A 22,738-nucleotide genomic window follows, 5' to 3' on the forward strand; every position below is an offset into this window, starting at 1 on the left:
CCTGGAGGAAGAACGCCTCATCTTCTGCCTGGAGACCTTCCAATCACACGATATCAATGTTGATTTTACCGGTTTCCTCATCTCCCCTCCCCTATATAATCCCAGACCCAACCTTCCAACTTGGCACCACCCGCTTGAACTGCTCCCACCTGTCCATTTTCCTTTCTACCTATCCGTTCCACTCTCTGCTCTGACCTACCACCATTACCCCTCACCTGCATCCACCTATTGCCTTCCTAGCTACCTGTCCCCCAGCCCCCCAGATCCTCCCTCCATTCCTGATGAAGGCCTTATGCCTGAAACGTCGACTCTCCTGCTCCTCAGATGCTGCTTGACCTTCTATGCTTTTCCAGCACCACACGTTTTGACTCCTGAATATACAGTCTTGTATCTACATATGGTTATATTTAATTGGTCATTTTGGTTGTTGTGTCCTTAAGATCATACAGGTAAAGCTGAGCATTACAACAAGTATTCATTTAGAACAATCAAGCTGCAGGCCAAAGGTTACCTTTCTTCATAATTTTTGGATTTTGTGATTGGTACAATAAGTAGTTTTCTAAGGTATTGCTCTCAGTACGTGCAAAGATATGCAGCTTTATGAAAGTGTACATTGTATTATGTACACTATACTACTCTGTTAGTGTTGTTATAAAGCAAAAAGTCCAATCAGTCCTTTGTTTAAAAAGTGCTCCAGTAAAGTTTAATCGTTTATAGAGAATTTCATAAAATGTTTGATTAGATTTGCCTCAGAGTGAGAAGCAGCCAGTACACAATGATTGACTTATTTGAAGATTGTTCAGGATCTTCGTCCTGCTCTCACACCTCAAACTTGCAAAATGCGAGTCAGGCCCAGTTACAGATTCAGAAAAGCATACCAGGTTCATGCGTGACTTTGCTCAGGACTTTCATTTCTTTCATACAAGGGCAATCTGCAGTTTGCGAGTCATGATGCGCAGAGTGCACGCACTGAGGTGGGCAGCTTAGAAGACCAACTTTGGTTCTTGGGGTCAATAGAATCACCAAGGTCTTAGCAGATCATAGAGCTTCTCTCTAATGCAAGAGAGAGATATACACTGAGAAACAAAAGGCAGAAGGAGGGAGAGGTAGACAACTGGTAGTGGCTTAACCTGGGGGTCACCCAGGTATACTAATCAAGTGGCGCTGAATGGCGTTGAATTACTGGAATATTGCTGGAGCTGCAATTATCTAGGCAACTGGACAGTATTCCATCACACTTTGAATTTAAGCCTGATAAATGGTGGACAGGCTGTGTGAAAAAAAAATCTGATGGGGGGTTAATTGCTGCAGGATTTTCAGCCTCTGACCTGTTCTTCTAGCCACTGCAGTTATATGGCTAGTCCAGCTCAGTTTCTGTTCAAAGTAACCACAAGGATGTTAATGGTGGGGGATTCAAATGACGGTAATGGCTCCTCTTGCTGAGGATAATTATTGCCTGGCACTTGTGGGCACAATGTTACTTGCCACTCATCAGCCCAAGCTTAATTTTTGTGTAGGCCTTGTTTCATTTGGACATAGACTGCGTCAACTTGTGAGGAGTTGTGTTTAATACTGAATACCAGCCAGTTATCAGGGAACATTTTAACTTTTTAAACTTTATAATGGAGGAAATGTAATTGATAAAGAAACTGAAAATGGTTGAACGTAAGACACTACCCTGCAGAAACTCAACTTTCGCAGTCAAGATCATTGGCACCCAACTACCATGGCATCTTTTTCTGTGCGAGGTAATGACACCAATCGTGGCATGGAGTGTCCCATTTAAGTTTCACCATTGAACTGCTGAAGTGAAATAATTACATCATTTAAACAATGCACTGCCCGAAAATTTTTCTGGGACTCTTCTGGTACAGTGGTAGTGTCCCTATCTCTGAGTCGGAAGGCCTGGGTTCATGCACCACCTGCTCCAGAAGAGGGTAGTAACATCCCTGGACAGGCTGATACAAAAGATATCTCCAACAGTTTTCTGCAGTAACATTAAATCATAACACAGGTTACACTGTATGCACTCTACTGAAAACAGCCAACAAGAATTTAAGACTGTTCCCCAAGTTCTGCAGAATATACAGCACAGGGAGAGACCATTTGACCTAGCAATTTGATGATCCCCCTGCTCCTCTTTAGTCTAGTGTCATTCAACTTTCAATTCCTGTCTCGCTCAGGTGCTATCTTACTTCCTTTTAAATGCATCAGTCCGATTCACCTGAACTACTCTCAGACAGCAAGTTCCACATTCTCACCATTCACCGGCTAGAAAGTTTCTTCTGAATTTCAAACCCGATTGTTGAAACATATACATGATGACCTCTAATTTTGTTCTCCTTTGCAATCCCCCAAACCCTGCCAAATGAAATGCTGTGTTTGTGCCTGTTAACCTGTGAATGTGCCTATTATACAGAAGGTTACATGTTTGACAGGCTGCTTTTAAAAGGCCTTATTAACTGTCATTATTTTGAGTGATTTGATAATTTGTACTTGGATCCTTTTGCTCAATGATATCATTTTAAATTATTTTTCATTATTAATGTTAACACTCATTAAAATCTAATAACCCAATTATTTGCATTGAAATTCATGTACACATTATACATTATTTAAACAATGCACTGCCCGAAAATTTTTCTGGGACTCTCTGGTACAGTGGTAGTGTCCCTATCTTTGAGCCGGAAGGCCTGGGTTCATGCACCACCTGCTCCAGAAGAGGGTAGTAACATCCCTGGACAATTCAATTCCCTTCTTATTCTTAACAAAGAAATTTTAGAAATCGGTTCCAAAGTCCAAATTATTTACTATCTACTTTGACTAACAGCACTGATCTTCCAGTAACCCTATTTCCCAGAAGTATCTAATTCAGGCATTAGACCCTTAATTAGTTTGTGAATGGCTAACATTCATCTCAACAGCCACTCTAGAAAACTGAAAAATACCCAACTTGAAGTTGATTTGAACTTCCTCAGCCATACAGGATGCTGGTCTCTAAAATCAGACCTTGTTACACACAATTAGGGCCGTATTATTGTGAAATGGTCAAACAAACAATCAGACTTAGCAGAAATCTAACAGCTTATAAGAGACAACTAGCTGTGTGGGATTTAAACAACCAGAGGAACACAATAGATGTCTTCAATCCATGACAAGACACCTGGGTGTCAAGATCACCATGTTTTCATTGCTAGGTATCAGAAGCCAAGACTTAAAAATTGATGTGACTTAGTGAGCACTGATAATTCAATGACAGCTTTTATAATTGATCTATATGGATGATATCTAGGCAATGATTGGATTAAACCAGTCTCTCTAGACTTTGTTGCATAAAGATATTGAGAGAAGGGATTGACTAAGTGTAGAGATTTAGAAGTTTTACATATTGCACTGACTGATGTCAAGGTACCTGAGGCAGACCAGGGAGTGTTTAATTGGAAATTACACATACGACCAGCGTAACTGTCATGCTGATGCACTTTGATCTTACTGTCTTGAATATAACAATGTTTCAGGTCTTCCCTTCACTTGAAAGAAATGTAACTACTGACACAAAGTACCAAGATCTGGACAACATTCAAGCTGATAAATGCCAAGTAACATTTGCATTGCGAAAGTGCTAAGCAACAATGATCAAGAGAGAATCTTGCCATCAACTCTCAACATTCAATGACATTACTAATGCCAAATCCCCCATTATCAACATTGATAGTTACTACTGACCAGAAGCTGAAGTGGGGCAGTTATTTAAAATACTGAAGTGCAGTCAGAGACTAGAAATTCTGTGGTAAGAACCCAATCTCCTCACTCCCCAATGGCTGTCTACCATCGACAAGACAAGTTAGCAGTGCAACACAAGTCTCTCCATTTGCCTATACCAAATTCAAGACGACAGGTCATCAAACTTATTCAGGACAATTACAGAGACTAATAAATGTGGGCCTGGCCAGCAACTCCCACATCTCATGAACAATAAAATATTGATTTTAGTTCGGGACAAGGGAATATGGGGTTAATTGACTCTCTACCGCCTGTGCAATCTCTCCATGCTAACCGTGTGCACATTACAGGAAAAGACAAAACATACAGATATTGAATTAAGCAGAAGATTGAGAACTCTAAATAAAAATACATTGTTTCAACTTTTAAAAAGATTAAGGTTGCACTTGCATTGTAATAATTCACACCTGACACATTGTAATGGCAGATAGTTGGTGCTGCATATACTCTAATGAGTTCTTAGTTCATATCCAACTTTACTGATATTCATTGTTGCAAATTACATTTGATAGAAGTTAATGCAAATACAAGGAATTAAGTTAAATGAAGGAATCCAGAATTTCTGCCAGAAGCTCTTACTGCACCAAAAATGGGTGGAGGCGGCTCAGAGAGACAGATACATGAAATGTAAAGTACCGACCCAATGCAAGAAAGAGGATTGGAAAAGTTAGAACTGTTAAGTTTAGAAGTAAATTAGTTTTTAAAACAGTAGTGACTGGCCCTGAATGCAAATATGAATGTAGAGACTTATCCCTCAAGAAATGTCATGCTACCAGTTTTTGAAAATAAGCTTTTATTTGTTTGTCTCTTCTAGCAAACTCCCTTAACGTTTGTAATTCCCATTTTGCCTCCAGAATACAGTTTACATGTTGTTTATATTCCCTGTTTTTTTTTCTGGCTGTGTTTCTTTTAGAAAATAGAATCCTCACAGCGTGGAAACAGGCCATTCGGCCACAACAAGGTTCACATCAACCCTCCCAAGAGCACTCCACTCAGAGCCACCCCCTACCCTGTCCCTGCAACTCCCAACATCCACACCTAACCTACACATCCTTGAACACGGTGGGTAATTTAGCATGGCCAACCCACCTAACTTGCACATCTTTGTACTGTGGGAGGAAACCAGAGACCCGGAGGAAACCCACGCAGACACAGTTGGAAGTTCTTCGATCAGACTCACGAGTCTGAATGTTGCCTGCCCTGTTCACAGATACCACAGAGCCCCTGCACCAAGACATATGCCAGATTAGAAGAAAGATCCTTGAAAAATATGCAAAATCTTTGCAAGAAAAGATGAGTAGTGAAAGGCATTTCCAGAAGATGAGAGGACATAGTTTTAGGATAAGAAGTAGCAGACTTAAAACAGATGAACAGAAATTACTTCTTTCAAAGTACCACAAACCTAGGGAATTCACCACCCCACAGTGGATGCCAGAACACTGAGTAAATTTGAGGAGAAGATCGTCAGATTTTTAACTAGTACTGGTTTAAAGGGTTATGGAGAGCAGGCAGGCAAGCAAGTGGAGACGAGATCGCATGAACGATTCAAATGGAGGAGCAGGTTCAAAAGGGCCAAATTACCTATTCTTGCTCCACAGCTCTTATGGTCTTCACCATGAGGAGAGACAAGGACTTGGGTTTTCTTTGTACTTCTGAGCAATGTCCATTACTGCTCTCTTTTCTGCATTAAATTTCATCTTTTGTGGGTATTCCTCTTCACTGGTCTGTTTGCCCTTCTAAAATATAATCCCCACTCATTATATAAAATTTGAAAATGTAGTAATATGCAAGCAATGTGCCCTGTTCACCCAAGTCCTGCTCATTATTACAGACCAGTATTACTAATATTAATCCTTTAGGAACACTCCTGTTTACCTCTTTCAAAAGAACCATTAGCCATCACTTTGTCCCTTTAGTCAATTTTTAAAATTATACTACTTTTAGCTTCTTATAGAATCTTAAAGATTTTGTGAGCAAGATTACATAGCACTTTGTGAAACACATTTTGAAAGTACATATATATATATACAGGCACACACACTTCAATTTCTTTTAAATCTTCAAATTTTCTTGCATGATCGGCACATCAAAAGAGAACAGGAAGAATGTGGTCAAAACCTCTACAAAATTTCTATGAAACCTATGAAATTTCCATCTTGACTGTCTCCACCAAAACCATGCCACCTGGACCAATTGACATCTCTACTATGAGAACTTATGTCCCAACTACTTTTTAAAATCCTACTCAATTGTGCTGCTGCCACCTGCACTGCTACTGCTGCATTTTATTTGTTTTCATTGTTGCCAAGGTGTTCACTTATTACCCTGCCATGTCCTCAGTATCCAGGTAAAGATCCGTTTTGTTCTCCTCCGCGGTGCGGCACGGTGGCACAGGGTTAGCACTGCTGCCTAACAGCGCCAGAGACCCGGGTTCAATTCTCGCCTCAGGCGACTGACTGTGTGGAGCTTTCACATTCTCCCCGTGTCTGTGTGGGTTTCCTCCGGGTGCTCCTGTTTTCTCCCATAATCCAAAAACGTGCAGGTTAGGTGAAATGGCCATGCTAAACTGCCCGTAGTATTAGGTGAAGGGTTAAGTGTAGGGGAATGGGTCTGGGTGGGTGGTGCTTCGGCGGGTCGGTGTGGACTTGTTGGGCAGAAGGGCCTGTTTCCACACTATAAGCAATCTAATCTAATTAACCTCAACCTTACTTTGGAGTAGCATTTTACAAAAGCTTATAAAACAGTCTTTGGATTCCAGTTGTTAATACGACTAACAAATAAACCCACACAAGGTCACATTTCCATAATCACACCAGGCGATATTCACTGAGTAAGTAAATTGACATAGTGCCTTATTGTTTGTCAACAATTGAACAGCTTGAGAAAAATGCAAGTCTGTGTTTGGTACTGAATTGCATATTAAGAACTAGTTGGTACAGTGGGCTGGGAAAATATTCCTTTCATTTCAGGAATTTGAGATAAAGTCTGTCCATCAGTTTGAAAGTGTAAATATATCTAAAGTATATATTAAAAAAATTATTCATTTGAGTTAGGATTTTGAATCAGTGACATGAGGGGCTTTTAATATTTCTACTTGCATATGTGTGTATGACTACTGGAGCGATAAATGATAATGTCTTTGCATTGCACAAACCATACAGTTTGTTTTGCTTAGAGGAAAATCCCAGAGTTGTAAAAGTTTCTGATTTCAATTTCCAGAAGTCCTGGCTGGAGTCAGCAGAAAAACGCAGCTTCTCCTGATGAAAAGAAATAGTTGGGAACAATTAGAAAGTGGGCTACCACAGTCTAAATACCAGACCAGTGTGAATGGTTAGAAACCTGAAGGTGTTATTTGAAGATGGAAAAGTCCAAAGTTCAGCAGACTAATCAAGAAAAAGGATCTCAAAATGCTCAAGACTAAGAATTAAAAGAAACTGATAAGTCAAACCTGCAGATGTGATTGACAAAGGTAATCTCTTTGATAAAGTGATGGTGTTGGGATAGATGAGTTTTATTTCCACTGTTTCAAATTGTGTTGTATATAAATAGTCTGGTGTATTCGGTTTGATTTTCATATCTTTTGCATAATAAACTTCTGATTTATTGTTGAAACCAAATTTGCTGCATTGTATTTTGGTGAAAGAAATCCTTATTAAAACAAAAAAGCAACAACAAAAAACATGGACTGGTCAAGCTAGGTTTCAATCTGGGATGTGAGCAGAAATAATGGCCAGGATCATAACATAATTCTTTAGCAAAGATCTGACCTAATTTCCAACAAGAATAGGCAGAGCACAAACTATAACCTCAATGATGACCTCAAAGCTTGCTGATAAAGGAAATGGAAACAAAAATCGCAATGGGGAAAAGCCAGAGTGTACTCATAAGCACGTTGCTGAAGTAGGACAAAGAAGCTGCGGCAGTTACAGGTGTGCTCCATTATCGAGAATTCAAATCTTTCATTTGAGTACAGAATTCAACCAAAATTATGTAAATAAACTAATTTAACACTCAATGTCACTGATATGCTAGTAAGGAGGTCAACTGCCTCTCCTGTAGTCTCAAGGACAACCACTGAAAGCATTTATATTGATACTACATATCGTCCTTTAAATCAAGTACACTGATACACTAGGTGGTTTGTATTTCCATTACAATAAATTTACAAAGAGTCAGCTATCATCAGCTGACCTTTTTGCTGTACAATTGGCTGAAATACATAGATCCTATTTGGACAGTAAAACTTCATTACATAATAAATTTTGCCGCATCAACATTTCTGCCTCTTTCCCCCTTATATTTTCTCCCACTGGTCTCAAATGCATCACATCAGGCCTGACTGCCTGTTCACATTAGCCCACTGACCGATTTAGGAAATTCTGATAATGAAGACTGTTAACAGAAATATGTTATCACACACCTCTGGGGCAGATGGGACTTGAACCTTCGTGTCCTGGCCCAGAGACGGAGTTATTACCATTGTAACACAAAGGCTTCTCTGACATTATAAACCAGAGGAAACTAACTGCTTCAGTTTGCCCACAGGTAGTGTTAAGAAAGGGGCCGCATAAAACCCACGCAACAATAGATTACTACCAGCGGATGCAGAAAACTGTAGATAATAGACAAATCATAATTCAAAGCAAACATACATCAATTGACTGGCCTTTGCATTCTGACAAATCGGTTAACAGCCAGGGTAATGTTGCAAAAAAATCTTTTCAGTCTCCCTCGTCTTCAAATACTTGCCTTAAATTCAGATTATGATTTGTTTTTTTTTAAAAGTACAAACCGAGTTAGAGTAATAGAATGCTGGCAGTACGTAATGAGGCCATTCGGCCCACCATGCGCGCTGGTTGTCCGAAACAATCTCAAATCAGCACCGGGGCCGGGAGGAAAGCAACACGAACAATTGCAATTTTTGCTTCCACGCCCGACAAAACAAAAAATTTTCTAAAATAGGACGGAAATGTAAAGCAACAAGAGAAACATTTTCAGAGGGAGGTTTGAATTAGTGACTGCGCTGTTGGAACAGGAACGTCCAACTTCTAAATGAGCTCCTGGCGAGGGGAAACGCGTGAGTGGGTTGACTTCCGACGATTTCGCAGTAAAATAGGCATCGGGGTCACCTCCGCGGGCGCCGTGTTCGCTCAGAGCAGCACGGAGTTACCTGCGATCCGATTCAAGGTGACCCAGTAATGCTCATCCGGGCTGTAAGTGTCCCGGGACCACTGCAGCAGGTCCCTCGCCCGCTCGTCCTGAAGCACGAAGCCCACGAAGCCGCGGGTCAGCACGTAGTAAGCGGAGCCGAAGTAGAGCTTCAGGCCGTGGGGGACGCCGCCCGCCTTCTTGGCCGAGGTCTGGATCACGTACGACTGCCCGGGGGCGAGGTGCTCCCGGTGGACGTGAGCGGTCCTGGGCTTCATGTGCTCTGGCTGCGGCACCCCCGGGGTGATGTTCCGGCCCCGCCGCTGGCTCTTCAGGAAGCGCACCAGCTCCCGGTTGGTTTTCAGCGGGTAGTCCTGGCCGCACAGGTTAATCACGTACTGCCAGCGGAGCGGGGAGCCCGCCAGCTCCTGCATGCAGTTGATGTCCGCCTGCAGCCGGGAGAAGCCGCCGTACACCACGGCCTCGCTGCGGGACGCCAGGAAGACGTTGCGGAAGCAGGAGGCGAGCTCCTGCAGCCGGCGCCTGAACTCGGCCGAGCTCTTGTCGTCCACATGGATGCAGTAGATGTTCTGCGGGGCGTAGATGGCCCTGAAGAGCCACAGCAGGGTGTCCAGGTCCTTGTGGACGGTCAGGATGTAGGCCAGGGGGAAGTCCGCCTCCTCCTGGGACAGGGGCTCGGTGATGTAGGAGTGCGCGGCCAACAGGCGGGAGCAGTTCAGCGGCCCCGGGGCCCTGGCCTCGGCACGGTGCAGCTGCTCACACCGAGCCCCCAGCCCCACGGCGGCCGCCTTGCCCTGGAAGAGCGCGGCGCACAGCTCGTCCGGGTAGTCGCCGCACTCAGCCGGGTGCAGCGGCCAGGCCTGGGGCACGGGCCGCCGGAGCTTGCCGCTGCTGATGTAGATGCACAGGCAGACGGCGGCGCTCACCGAGGCGCACAGCACGAAGCTCCATTTCGCCGCATTCATTGGCCTCGCCCCCGCCGCTCCGAGAGCCAGCAGCAACTTGCACCATGGTCCGGGTCCGCAGCACGGCCCTGCACCCGGACACTCTGCATCGACTCTCCTTCCGCATCCCCGGCTCCACCCAGAAAGGGGGCAGGCACACTCTCCCGGAGCTCAGGGCACAGAAACATGACAGCGTGCAAACAAATGTCAACACCGCACTGCCCGCCGCTGACCATTTCCAGCATCACACTCGTCTGAAACAGAAACAAACTGCTGGTGGGGGAGAAAAGCTCTGTGGGTCTGGGAGCATCTGTGAAGAGAGCGCAGAGTTAACTTTTCGGGTCCGGTGCAGAACCCCTTTTGAATTCTCCACAACCACCCTGATGAAGGAGCACCACTCCGAAAGCTCGTGCATCCAACTATAACCTGGTGTTGTGTGATTTCTAACTTTGTCCACCCCAGTCCAACACCAGCTCCTCCAAATCATGGTATAAAGGCCAGCATCAAAAAGCTGGGCGCAGATCAAACCATCCGGACTCTCAGATTACCGCGGGATGTTCTGAAATCAGAAACATTCAAACAGACTATAGTCACACCCTAGAACGGAAGTGAGGACTGCAGATGCTGGCAAAGGCCCTTCATCAGGAAACGTCGATTTTTCCTGCACCTCGGATGCTGCCTGACCTGCTGTGCTTCTCCAGCACCACTCTCATCTTGCCTAGAGTCGCACACTGACACCAGTGTGAGAAAATCCAGTAAATCTTGTAATGGTGCTTACAGGGGTGACATGTTTCTCTACTCAGGACAGAACTCCAATAGGTTCATGTCTAAATATGACTTTAAAAAAAAAATCCTCTCCGCCCAGGTTTTGGGAGAGTGAGTGTTATCATACAAAACGGGGAGGGGAGGGGGGAAGGGAGATGGGGGAGGGGAGGGGGGAAGGGAGATGGGGGAGGGGAGGGGGGAAGGGAGATGGGGGAGGGGAGGGGGGAAGGGAGATGGGGGAGGGGAGGGGGGAAGGGAGATGGGGGAGGGGAGGGGGGAAGGGAGATGGGGGAGGGGAGGGGGGAAGGGAGATGGGGGAGGGGAGGGGGGAAGGGAGATGGGGGAGGGGAGGGGGGAAGGGAGATGGGGGAGGGGAGGGGGGAAGGGAGATGGGGGAGGGGAGGGGGGAAGGGAGATGGGGGAGGGGAGGGGGGAAGGGAGATGGGGGAGGGGAGGGGGGAAGGGAGATGGGGGAGGGGAGGGGGGAAGGGAGATGGGGGAGGGGAGGGGGGAAGGGAGATGGGGGAGGGGAGGGGAGGGGGGGAGGGGAGGGGAGGGGAGGGGGGGAGGGGAGGGGAGGGGAGGGGGGGAGGGGAGGGGAGGGGGGGAAGGGAGATGGGGGAGGGGAGGGGGGAAGGGAGATGGGGGAGGGGAGGGGGGGAAGGGAGATGGGGGAGGGGAGGGGGGAAGGGAGATGGGGGAGGGGAGGGGGGAAGGGAGATGGGGGAGGGGAGGGGGGAAGGGAGATGGGGGAGGGGAGGGGGGAAGGGAGATGGGGGAGGGGAAGGGAGATGGGGGAGGGGAGGGGGGAAGGGAGATGGGGGAGGAGAAGGTGGAGAGGGGAAGGTGGAGGGGGCAAGGTGGGGGGAGGGGAAGGTGGAGGGGGCAAGGTGGGGGGAGGGGAAGGAAGGGGGAAGGAGGGGAGAGGGGGCAAGGTGGGGGGAGAGGGGGCAAGGTGGGGGGAGGGGAGGGAAGGGGGAAGGAGGGGAGAGGGGGAAATGTGGGGGGAGGGGAGAGGGGGAAATGTGGGGGGAGGGGAGAGGGGGAAAGGTGGGGGAGGGGCCGGAAGGGGGGAGATCTCCATTCCCAATACTTGCGCTCAGACCCCACAGAGCCATTCAATATCTTCCGTGGTGCCACCTCCCAGTAAATGGTAGAGGGTGCTAATCGAGAGGGTACCTGTAGTCTGAAGCACTCTCCTCTCTACATCAGACCTGTAAGGATCAACCATCAGTGTGGTCTTTTTCTGCATAAAGTCCCTGATCTGAAAATAATGGAAGAGGTCTCTGCTGGGCGATTCATATTTGCACCTGATCAACAGACATCATGACCTACCCCTCAAGAGACTCCCCTGGATGCCCATAACATAAAACCGTGGCCGAATTCCTGGCTACAATGGGGTTGGGAAAAGGAGGTTTTATGTAAACTGCCCTCGTTTTGTCACATCGCTGTCCATGCTTTAAACATGTTACCAACAATTGGGTTCCATCAATACTCTGTGACTGTCCTCATCTTATCCATAAATAACAAATTAATAAGGGGACATTTTGCCCAGGAGGCCTCAATATCTAGCTATATTGACCTCCAATCCTGACAAGCCCAATCATTCACAAAGGATAATAGGGAGCTTATTTGATATCTCTTAAAATCTGGAAAGTCTACCCCATCTCGCAACATTCTGTGGGGAAGCTGCAATTTGGCAAACTTAATGAGAGGCCGCCTGCGGAGCCAAATAAAAGAACTAAGCCAACTGTTGAGTCTCCGTAACATTTGCTTAGGCAACACCAAAGGGAGCATTCACATCAGATATAATAAGTGAGGAAGAACATTCATTTTAACAAGAGCTATTCGACCCAATCAAGATATTGGAAGAACCTCCCAACGCTGAAGGTCCTGCCTTATCTTCTAAAGCAAGTGCACAAGGTTAGCTTTATATAATTGGTCAAAGGCAGGAATAATGAAAATGCCTAGGAACAGGAAACCTCCCTATGACCACCTGAAAGGGAATCAGATTTGAGATTAGATACTCCCCCAAGACCCTCCACCAAGTAAGGCCTCCGACTTCATAAAATTAATCTTTAACCCCAAGAAAGAGCCAAATAAATTGACACATTGTATTAAATGAGTCACAGACATTGTTGAGTTTGATAGGGAAAGGGGGAACATCATCTGGGTAAAGGGTAATCTTATGTCCTCTCGATCCTACCTCCAGGGCGACTATATTGGGGTCCCTCCAAATAGCCTCTGCCAGTGACTCGATCACCAATGTAAACAACTGTGGTGAGAGGGGACAACCTGGTCGGCTGCCTCTACCAATACTGAAATGATCAGACTTTATGCCATTAGTAAGGACTGCTGCCATAGGTTTGCTATATAGCACTTCCACCCATCTGGCAAAGACCCTAACAAGACCAAACCGCTCCAGAACATAAAAAAGGTATGGCCATTCCACCTGATCAAATACCTTCTCCGCATCTAGGGAGACCACCAAGCCCGGAATCAACCTCTGCTGGCACATGTGGACCATGTTCGGTATTTTTCTAATGTTATTAGAAGAGCTATGGCCCTTAATAAAATCCATCTGATCCTCCTTTATAATAGAGGGCAATACCTTCTCCAACCTCAGCGCTAATGTCTAAGACCAGAATTTTAAATTCCTAGTTGAGCAGCAAGATGGGCCTGTACGAAAGTGGGTACTGCAGATGCTGGAGATCAGAGTCAAGATTAGAATGGTGCTGGAAAAGCACAGCAGGTCAAGCAGCATCCAAGGAGCAGGAAAAATCGACATTTCGGGCAAAAGCCCTTCATTAGGAATGAAGCAGGGAGCCTCCGGTGTGGAGAGATAAATGGGAGGGGGGTGGGGCTGGGGAGAAGGTAGCTAAGAGTGCATTAGGTGGATGGAGGTGAGGGTAAAGGTGATAGGTCAGAGAGGAAGGTGGAGCAGATAGCTGGGAAGGAAGATTGGCGGGTAGGACAGGTCATGAGAATGGTCCTGAGCTGGCAGGTTGGAACTGGGGTAAGGTGGGAAGAGGGAAAATGAGGAAACTGGTGAAGTCCACATTGATGCCCTGGAGTTGAAGTGTTCTGAGGCGGAAAATGTGGTGTTCTTCCTCCAGGCATCAGATGGTGAGGGAGTGGCGGTGGAGGAGGCCCAGGACCTACATGTCCTTGGCAGAGTGGGAGGGGGGAGTTGAAATGTTCAGCCACGGGGCGGGTGGGGTTGATTGGTGCGGGTGTCCCAGAGATGTTCCCTAAAGCACTGTAAAGGAGACTGCATCGGGAGCAATGGATATAATAAATGACATTAGTGGATGTGTAGGTGAAACTTTGATGGATATGGAAGGCTCCTTTGGGCCTTGGACAGAGCTGAGGGGAGAGGTGTGGACGCAGGTTTTGCAATTCCTGCGGTGGCAGGGGAAGGTGACAGGAGGGGAGGGAGGGTTGTTGGGGGACGTGGACCTGACCAGGTAGTCATGGAGGGAGCTGTATTGGTCAGAAGGCTGTGAGGATAGGTTGGCGAAGATGAAGTCCTTCTTTAAGAACCTGGACCTTCCAAGGTTGACTCCGGAGCAGGCGTCCCTTTTGAATGCTCCCTTGACAGTGCAAGGACAGATACAAGAGGCCGCAAGGCAGCTCCAAAGTGGTAAGACACCCAGCCCAGATGGACTTCTGAGTGAATTTTATAAGGAATTAATGAATGTTGGCCGGGCCAATGCTGGATATGTACAATTAATGCTGGACTGTACAAAGCACAGTCCGCCAGGGCCTTCCCTCTCTGGAGAATGAGGGAAATATAAGCTTCTCTCAAAGAGGGTGGGAGACGGTCCAGACTGTATGAATAATTGTACATGTCCAACATTGGCCTGGCCAACATGTTCATTAATTCCTTATAAAACTCACTTGGAAAGCCATCTGGGATGGATGCCTTACCACTTTGGAGCTGTCTTGCCACCTCTTGTATCTCTTGCACTGTCAAGGGAGCATTCAAAAGGGACGCCTGCTCCGGAGTCAAACTTGGAAGATCCAGGTTCTTAAAGAAGAACTCCACCTTCGCCAATCTGTCCTCACAGCCCTCTGACCAATACAGCTTGGAGTAAAATTTCCTAAACACCGCTTTGATCTTTTTGGAATCACAGGTAATAGATTGGGGAGGATGCGGGGGTGGGGAGGCTCTTTTTCCTAGCCAGATATGCCAGGTATTTACCTAGCTTATCATCATTCTCAAATAGCCTTTGTTTGCAAAAGAGATCTTTCTTTTCTCTGTCTCAGTAAGCGTGGAGTTCAGAACCGCCCGAAGAGCTATTGTAACTTCATCACGGATAGCCTGCCAAAGTACGAAGCCGGGCCTCAAGCGTACGCTGCTGCTCTCTCCTCTGTCATTTCTGAATCGCTGAGTCAGAGATAATTAAACCCCTTGGATAGGCCTTGGCAGTATCCCAGAGCACCAACGGGTTGCTGGCTATACCCGAATTGGTATCCAAGAACATTTTAAACTCCCGCAAAAAGTATTCAATAAACTTGCTGTTCTTCAGGAGAAAACTACCCCATTACCCCGGCCTTCACCTCCACATACACTGCCACATGATCAGAAATGGCTATGTTCCCAATTTTACAGGACAATACTGAACAAAAGAAATGCTATGGAGCAAGAAATAGATCAATCCTTGTGTAGCACTTGTGCGGGTTGAAGAAAAAGGTAAAGTCCCTACCAGCTGGGTGAAGGCATCTCCATACATCCACCAAACCCAACTCCCCACATAAGTCCGCCAGTTGTTTAGATTGCTGGGAGATTCGTGGAGACTCCAGGGCAGCCTATCCACTGCGGGATCCATGAGACGATTAAAGTCTCCCCCTATAATCGTATAGTGCGCTCCAAGGGCCACCAACCTGGAAAGTGCATCCATTAAAAATTTAAAAGGGTGTGCCCTGGGGCAGTAAACATTAAAAATACTGTACTCCTCACCATGTATTAAAGCTTTGATGATCACAAACCACCCATATTCATACTTAATTTGATCTAACAACTGAAATGGGAAATTCTTCTGAATGAGTATGGCCACTCCCCTGCTTTTGGAGTTAAAAGACAAAAAGAATACTCGGTCAAACCACCCCCCACAAACCACTACAACTTTAGATGTCCTGGTCATCAAGATGGGTTTCTTGCAACAGTGCAACATCAATCCTCTCCTTTCTAAGACTCAAAAGTACTTTCTCTCTTAATCTCTTAAATGACTCCCCTTAATATTCCAGGTGCACCATTTAAAAGAGAAACTAGCCATAGCCATCTGAAACAGCCTGTGACCTCCCCACCCCGAGAGGAAGAACCCTGCTCACAACATGCCAAGCAGAAACAATGAAAGACTCAAAGTCTAAAAAACACAACTACAGAAACTACGAAAACAAAACTTCTAAAAACTACACATATGATAAACTAATACAAAAACCAGATAATCAGAGATTTTCCCCCTTGTCCATAGGGGGCACTCACACTACTCACAAACGTCTTTATGGTTCCTTCTAGCTGAAGCTGCACCCCAAACCCAGATAAACAAAAATTAAATATATAAATCTTTCAAACAAATTAGAAGTGGGCATGTCACCCATATCACTCATACATCACCCATCCCACCCATACATTAATGATAAAAATCAAACCAAAAAATAAATCTGACAGCGCTTCCCAAACCCCAAAAAAGTGAGAAGGGAAGAGAAAAAAAAACACATTAAACGGACAAAACCAGATGAACAGAGCAAACAGCAAAGGGAAAAAAAGAACCATTACTGTCCATATTGCTTGAACCATATTGCTTTAAAGCATCCAAAATGTCCTTTGTCTTTTCTGACAGATCAAAGTCATGCATGGACCCTCCGTGGCTGAAATGTAACACTGCCAGGTACCTTACAGAGTACTGAATATCCAAATTCCTCAGTCTCTACTTCATCAAAGGTCTTCCTCTTACGGATCACAGCCGCAGAAAAGTCCTGAAAAAACATAATCTTCGATCCCTTATGAATCACAGCCTGTGGATCCTTCCCCAGGAAGTTTTCAACATGTTTTGCTTGTCTCTATAGAACTGGCATCACACTAGGACCAGGTGGGGGCACTGGTCCGACCTGGGCCTGCACACTGCAACCCGGTGAGCTTGCTCGATCTGTACCCAACTCACCTCGGCTTCTCATCCCAAGAACTGCGGCAGCCATTGCTCAAAGCAGCTGATTGGCTGATCCCCTTCTTTTCACTCCGGCAGCCCAACAGGTCATTGACCTGCTTCTCCACAACCTGGATCCGTCCCACCGAGGATTGTCTGCAGTCTCCACCGCACGACCTCCTCCACACACTGCCCGAGACACTGCATATCCTGCTCATGCTTTTGCAGCACGGCTGAGATCAGTTCTAGCCTGGTCCAAGTCTCCTCCATCGCTAACTCGATCTTTTCTCAGAGTTTGTCCAACTTCAAAACCAGACTCTGTTGAGCAGGTAAATCCAAAGGGGCTTCCATGAAGGTCAACGCTGCGGCCACAGCTGTGTCTGTTACTGCAGGGGAGTGCCCTGCCTGTTGTGATCCATGCAGACCTTTACCTTTAGTTGTCTTCCCTAATTGCTAACAATATACAGTATAAAGATTCTAGGAACTTAAAACTATCAATTTTTACCAAAACAGCTATAAGGGGAGGGTAAAAGCACTACTTTGCCTGGGTTGTGATGCAGAACTCAGCAAGGCAGACCTGTTAGATCGCCACCATCTTGAATTCCCCCTGAATATTTTTAAGGCAGAGGTAAAAAAGATTCCTTATAAGCAAGAGGTGAATATTTATCCATGATAGGCCACCAGGATGGTCTGACATCTCTCAGCTTTTTCCTCTACCAGAGTCCTGAACAATCCCCACCCACCACCACTCTCTTCTGGCTGAACATGTTCTCTCACTGAACAATTGCTCCTTTAATTCATCTCCCTTCTGCCAAGTCAAAGGAGTGGCTATAGACACTTGCATTGGTCCCAGTTGTGCCTGCCTCTTTAGGGGGAGATGTGGAACAATCCTTGCTCTAGTCTTACACTGGCCCCCTCCCACACCTTTTCTCGGTACATCGATGACTGCTTCATTGCCTCTTCATGCTCCTGCCAGGACCTTAAAAACTTCATTCATTTTGCTTCCAATTTCCACTCCTCTGTAACTTTCACATCATCCATTTCAGACTCTTCCCTTCCTTTCCTTGACCTCTCTATCTCCATTTCAGGGGATAAACTATCCGCTGCCATTCACTACAAAACCACAAACTCCAATAGCTACCTTCACTACAGCCTGTCATACCCCACGTCCTGCAAGGACTCCATCCCATTCTCCAAGATCCTTCACTAATGTCACATCTGTTCACATGATGCCACCTTTCAAAACAGCACTGCTAGCATGGCTGGCTTCTTCAATGTCTGTGGTTTCCCACCTGCTGTGGTTGACAGGGCCCTCAACCGCATCTGACCTATCATCCATGCTACCGCCCTTGCCCCTTCCCATTACTCACAACAGTTTGATCGGGTTCCCCTTGTCCACACTTTTCATCCCTCCAGCTTCCACATTCAAAGGATCATTCTGCGCCATTTCAGACAACTCCAGCAGAACGCTGCCACCAAACACATCTTCCCTATATTCCCCCATATCTGCATTTCGCAGGGGTCATTCACTCTGGGACACTCTGGTCCATTCCACAACCACCAACACCATTGCCCCCTCTCCGTGCCAGGGATACTGTTATGAAGTCAAAGGCACGTCCGGTCCCTTTAAGAGAGACAGAATGTTTTTCTAAGCTGAGAGATTTTAACAGCACATGTGTCTGTGATTAGCTGACAGAGTCACAGAGAATACTGAGAATTGAAAGTATGTAACAATTGGCAGTAGGGTTATTAAGATTAGCTTGGATTGGGTTTGGGCAACCGGATTTGAATTTAACCAGTTAATTTAAAATATGCGTAGGAAACTAAAAACCAATTGAATTTAAATTTGATTGAATTAACAACATTGGGCCAATGAGATGGCAGGGGTAATGGGATTTATAAACCAGGGCATTTGAAAATTGCTCAGACCTAACTCTCCATCTAACATAAAAAGCTCTCAAAGAAATCTCTAAGAAGGCACCAGCTACTTAAAAGGTACCAAGGGATTTGTTAGCTAAAAATACTCGCAGTAAAAAGTAAGACCAACCAGGAGAAGACAGCAGATGTGGGAAGAACAGGAAGTAAGGCTGAAGGAAGAAGGGAAGACCCTCTGTGTTGACTTTAAGAGATTAAATGCTAATTTACCATTATTATTAATTGTGTTATTGGAACAGAATATGAATAGAATTGTGTTCAACTAAGGGATAGTGGTTAGCTAGGGGAAGAGTGTCAGTTTGTTAATAGTTTTGTCAGTGTTCACTGTTAGTAACAATTATTTATTTAACTCTCTTTTTTTATTTGTACCATGTAAATCAGGAATCTTTCATTCACAAGTTTTTAACAGATTTTGAGGCAAGGCAATTTCCTGACGAAGGGCTTTTGCCCGAAACGTCGATTTTTTTTTTTTGTTTGTTTGTTTGTTTTTTTTTTGTATTTTTTTTTCTCCTGCTCCTTGGATACTGCCTGAACTGCTGTGCTTTTCCAGCACTACTCTAATCTAGTATCTGGTTTCCAGCATCTGCAGCCCTTGTTTTTACCTAATTTTCTCTGGATATTTGAGATTAATTAGCAGAGGGTTTTGACTTCCATATTGAAACAATACAGCTAAGTTAGCAGCAATCCTCAGGTTCTGTCTAAAAGATATGAATGTGTTGAATTTGCTAGTAAGACAACCACAAAGGAGAAATTAAAATATTAAACCTAATCTATAATCTGAAGGGGAAAAAAATTAATTAGTTCAACACAGAAGTATCAGTAGACTGAGATTAAGAATTTGCTTACATATAGTGGAGAGAGGGATGCATGAGAGCTAACGTAAAGCAAGATTGATAAACTTCCATAGACTCGATGCATAGTTGAGGAAACAGTTGCCTGCTCCTGCAATCTTAAAGCAAATATATTCAATTTCAACACATCAGCCATTTTCCATAAAAGGACATTCATTAAATTAAAGATTAACCAGGTGACTTTTGTTGTTTTGAGCCTCAATTTGGCAGTTTACCATCAACAGGCATGTTCATGATATCAATGTATCATGGCATGTGACCTGGTCTCAGACTTGAATCATGGCATACTGCTCATATAGCCAGCTGTAATGAACATTTGCTAGAACTTTCAATACCATATCATCCATACCTAGATACATAAGTTTAAGGAATAACATGAGTATTATCACATCATTTAAGAAAATACTGCTGGAGACAAGATTTATGTCAATTTTACAAAAGAAATTACTAATTCAATAGGAAAGAGTTTCACGGTGAATGTGTTGAGGGTAAATTACCACAGGTTATCTATAATGCAGCTAATTATTCAGAAATCTCACAATCAAGTACTTGAAACAATACATTTTGTTGCATATAGTCAAGTAAGCAAGTTAAACTTCATACCTCAGTTTGGCTATAACCTCATTAATAGTGAATTTAGCTATGATTACATCCAACAGTGTCAGTCTCTGGATGTGTCCAGGGTTTGATCCTTGTGCAGTGTGATTCGATTCCCCACAGTATGGAAACAGGCCCTATGGCCCAACAAGTCCACACTGACCCTCCGAAGAGTAACCCACCCAGACCCACTCCACTACGCTATCTTTACCCTTAACTAATGCACCTAACACTATGGGCAATTTAGCATAGCCAATTCATCTGACCTGCACATCTTTGAATTGTGGGAGGAAACTGGAGCACCCAGAGGAAACCCACGCAGACACAGGGAGAACGTGCAAACTCTGCACAGACAGTCACCCAAGGCGGGAATCAAACTCAGGTCCCTGGTGCTCTGAGACAGCAGTGCTAACCACTGAGCCATCATGCTGTGTGCTTCTGCTTAGGGAGAATTCTGGGGTTGCTCTCTTATACAGTGTTTTTGTCCTTCAGGTATGACTGATGATTCTTTAGATTCTTTTGATCTAAATATTGACTACCTCCTCTGAAACCATCAAATCCACAGTTTGCCTTCTTATAATAAGTAACTCCTCTGTTTGTTACATTTGGTGGTAGTTGTCTATTTGAAGACATCCCTTTCATGTAATTAACTCCTTAAATCTTTACATTCTTCAGCATTAGCAAGACAGGATCTTAGACTGAAGGATCAAGATAGAATCTGTGACTGGGTAGATCTAAGCAACAGCCAGAGGAAGCAAACATTGGTGCAAGTCGTTCATAGACCACCAAACTGTAGTACTAATATTGGATACATTATAAGTCTTGATATTTATCCTTGTGGCATGAGGCACCCAGTTGTCAAGCCACATCAACACAGTTTTGTTCATGTGGCTTTGATTCCCTCTTCTCCCAGACATGGCAAATTGCTTTCAATTCTTGTGTAAAAAGTTTGTCCTTGTCTTTGAGTCTATTCCAGACAGTTATTCCTGTTCCTTTCCATGAATAGCAGTTCATCTTTGTTGATTCCTTTAGTCCATGAACAGTTAATAACATTCTAAAGTTTACAATATCACAAAGGAATTCAGGAAGTTAAGTGTCTTTCTGTTAAGGTAATGGAGTAACTATCTGGTTTAGCAGGGAAAAATGTTCTCAGTGAAGGATATACAAGAGATAAAAGGAAAGGTCCTCTATTCTAGACCACAGAGGAACAAAAACAAAATCAGGATCAACAATCCTCAATCCTCTATTCAAAGAAAAGATGATCTAAAAGGTATTGCAAAATCTCCATACTGCCTGAACTTGAAGTCAGAGCATGGAGATGGGGTAATGATAAATGCATTATATGAATGATTAACTATTAGAGTCATAGAGGTCTACATTGAGTTTGTGCAAAACAAAAATGACTATCTAACTGTGGGAAAACATCTTGGAGGGATGTGTTGTATGAAGTAATAGTTCTGAAAGAGGACTAATTCTTGACAGGACTGGGGCTAATTTCCTCATAAGGGATATTTGGTGCTGGTGTTGGGAAGGTTTTAAACTAAATTGTTGGGGAGTTGGGAACTTAAGTGTGAAGTCAGATTCAATAGAAGCAAATCCAATCAAAAAAAGGCAGTATTAAGTAAATAAGAGCGATGGAACAATGACAGGCATCAAATAAGATCAAAATGGAGAATATTGTTAAAAAGACTGAATTCAAAGTATTCAAATCTGTAGGCATGTATCATTTTCAAAATGCATAAGTTAAGGTAATGAATGATGTAACTGCCATTGCAGAGAGAGACATAGCCACAGGGTGACTAAAATTGGAAACTGAACATTCAGTATTTTCTACATTTAGAAGGGACAACTAGAAAAGAAAAAGTTGGTGAGGTAGCATATCTAATGAGGATGTCATCCATACATTAGTAAGACAGATCTTAGACTGAAGAATCAAGATAGAATCTGTGTCTGGGTAAGCAACAGCAAGGGGAAGCAAACATTGGTGCAAGTCATTCATAGGAGAAAGTGAGGACTGCAGATGCTGGAGATCAGAGCTGAAAAATGTGTTGCTGGAAAAGCGCAGTAGGTCAGGCAGCATCCAAGGAGCAGGAGAATCGATGTTTCGGGCATAAGCCCTTCTTCAGGAATGAAGAAGGGCAATTGCCTGAAACGTCAATTCTCCTGCTCCTTGGATGCTGCCTGACCTGCTGCGCTTTTCCAGCAACACATTTTTCAGCAAGTTGTTCATAGACCACCAAACTGTAGTACTAATATTGGGTGCATTATAAGTCTTGATATTAGCTGGGCATATAATGTGATTAATATAGTACTAACTGATGACTTTTATTTGATTGTTGACTGAGTTAACCAAGTCAACACTAATGCTATAGAGAGGGAATTCCTAGGGTATCTGGAGCATAATACTGAGAAGATAACTAGGGATCAGGCTATTTTGGGTTTAGAGTCATAGAGATGTATAGCATGGAAACAGACCCTTCGGTCCAACCCGTCCATGCCGACCAGATATCCCAACCCAATCTAGTCCCACCTGCCAGCACCCGGC

General features: G+C 44.6%; 1 protein-coding gene across 2 annotated transcripts in view; it reads right to left on the reverse strand.

The window, feature by feature from the left end:
• The window catches only part of LOC122564359 (putative beta-1,3-galactosyl-O-glycosyl-glycoprotein beta-1,6-N-acetylglucosaminyltransferase 7), a 40,758-nt gene extending 30,756 nt beyond the window's left edge, over positions 1-10,002 (reverse strand). Inside the window, exon 1 of one of the 2 annotated variants that reach the window (XM_043719113.2) lies at positions 8,954-10,001. In XM_043719113.2, the coding sequence (XP_043575048.2) occupies positions 8,954-9,917 (964 nt within the window). In that variant the 5' untranslated portion in view covers positions 9,918-10,001. Of the gene's footprint in view, positions 1-8,953 lie in introns of both variants that reach the window. The other variant, XM_043719114.2, reaches the window with a different exon arrangement.
• Between the last annotated feature and the right edge of the window lie 12,736 nt (positions 10,003-22,738).

Source organism: Chiloscyllium plagiosum, unplaced genomic scaffold, assembly GCF_037043375.1.
Source record: "Chiloscyllium plagiosum isolate Xiang-an unplaced genomic scaffold, Cpla_swu_hap1 HiC_scaffold_34, whole genome shotgun sequence".
In the NCBI taxonomy this organism is placed as follows: domain Eukaryota; kingdom Metazoa; phylum Chordata; class Chondrichthyes; order Orectolobiformes; family Hemiscylliidae; genus Chiloscyllium; species Chiloscyllium plagiosum.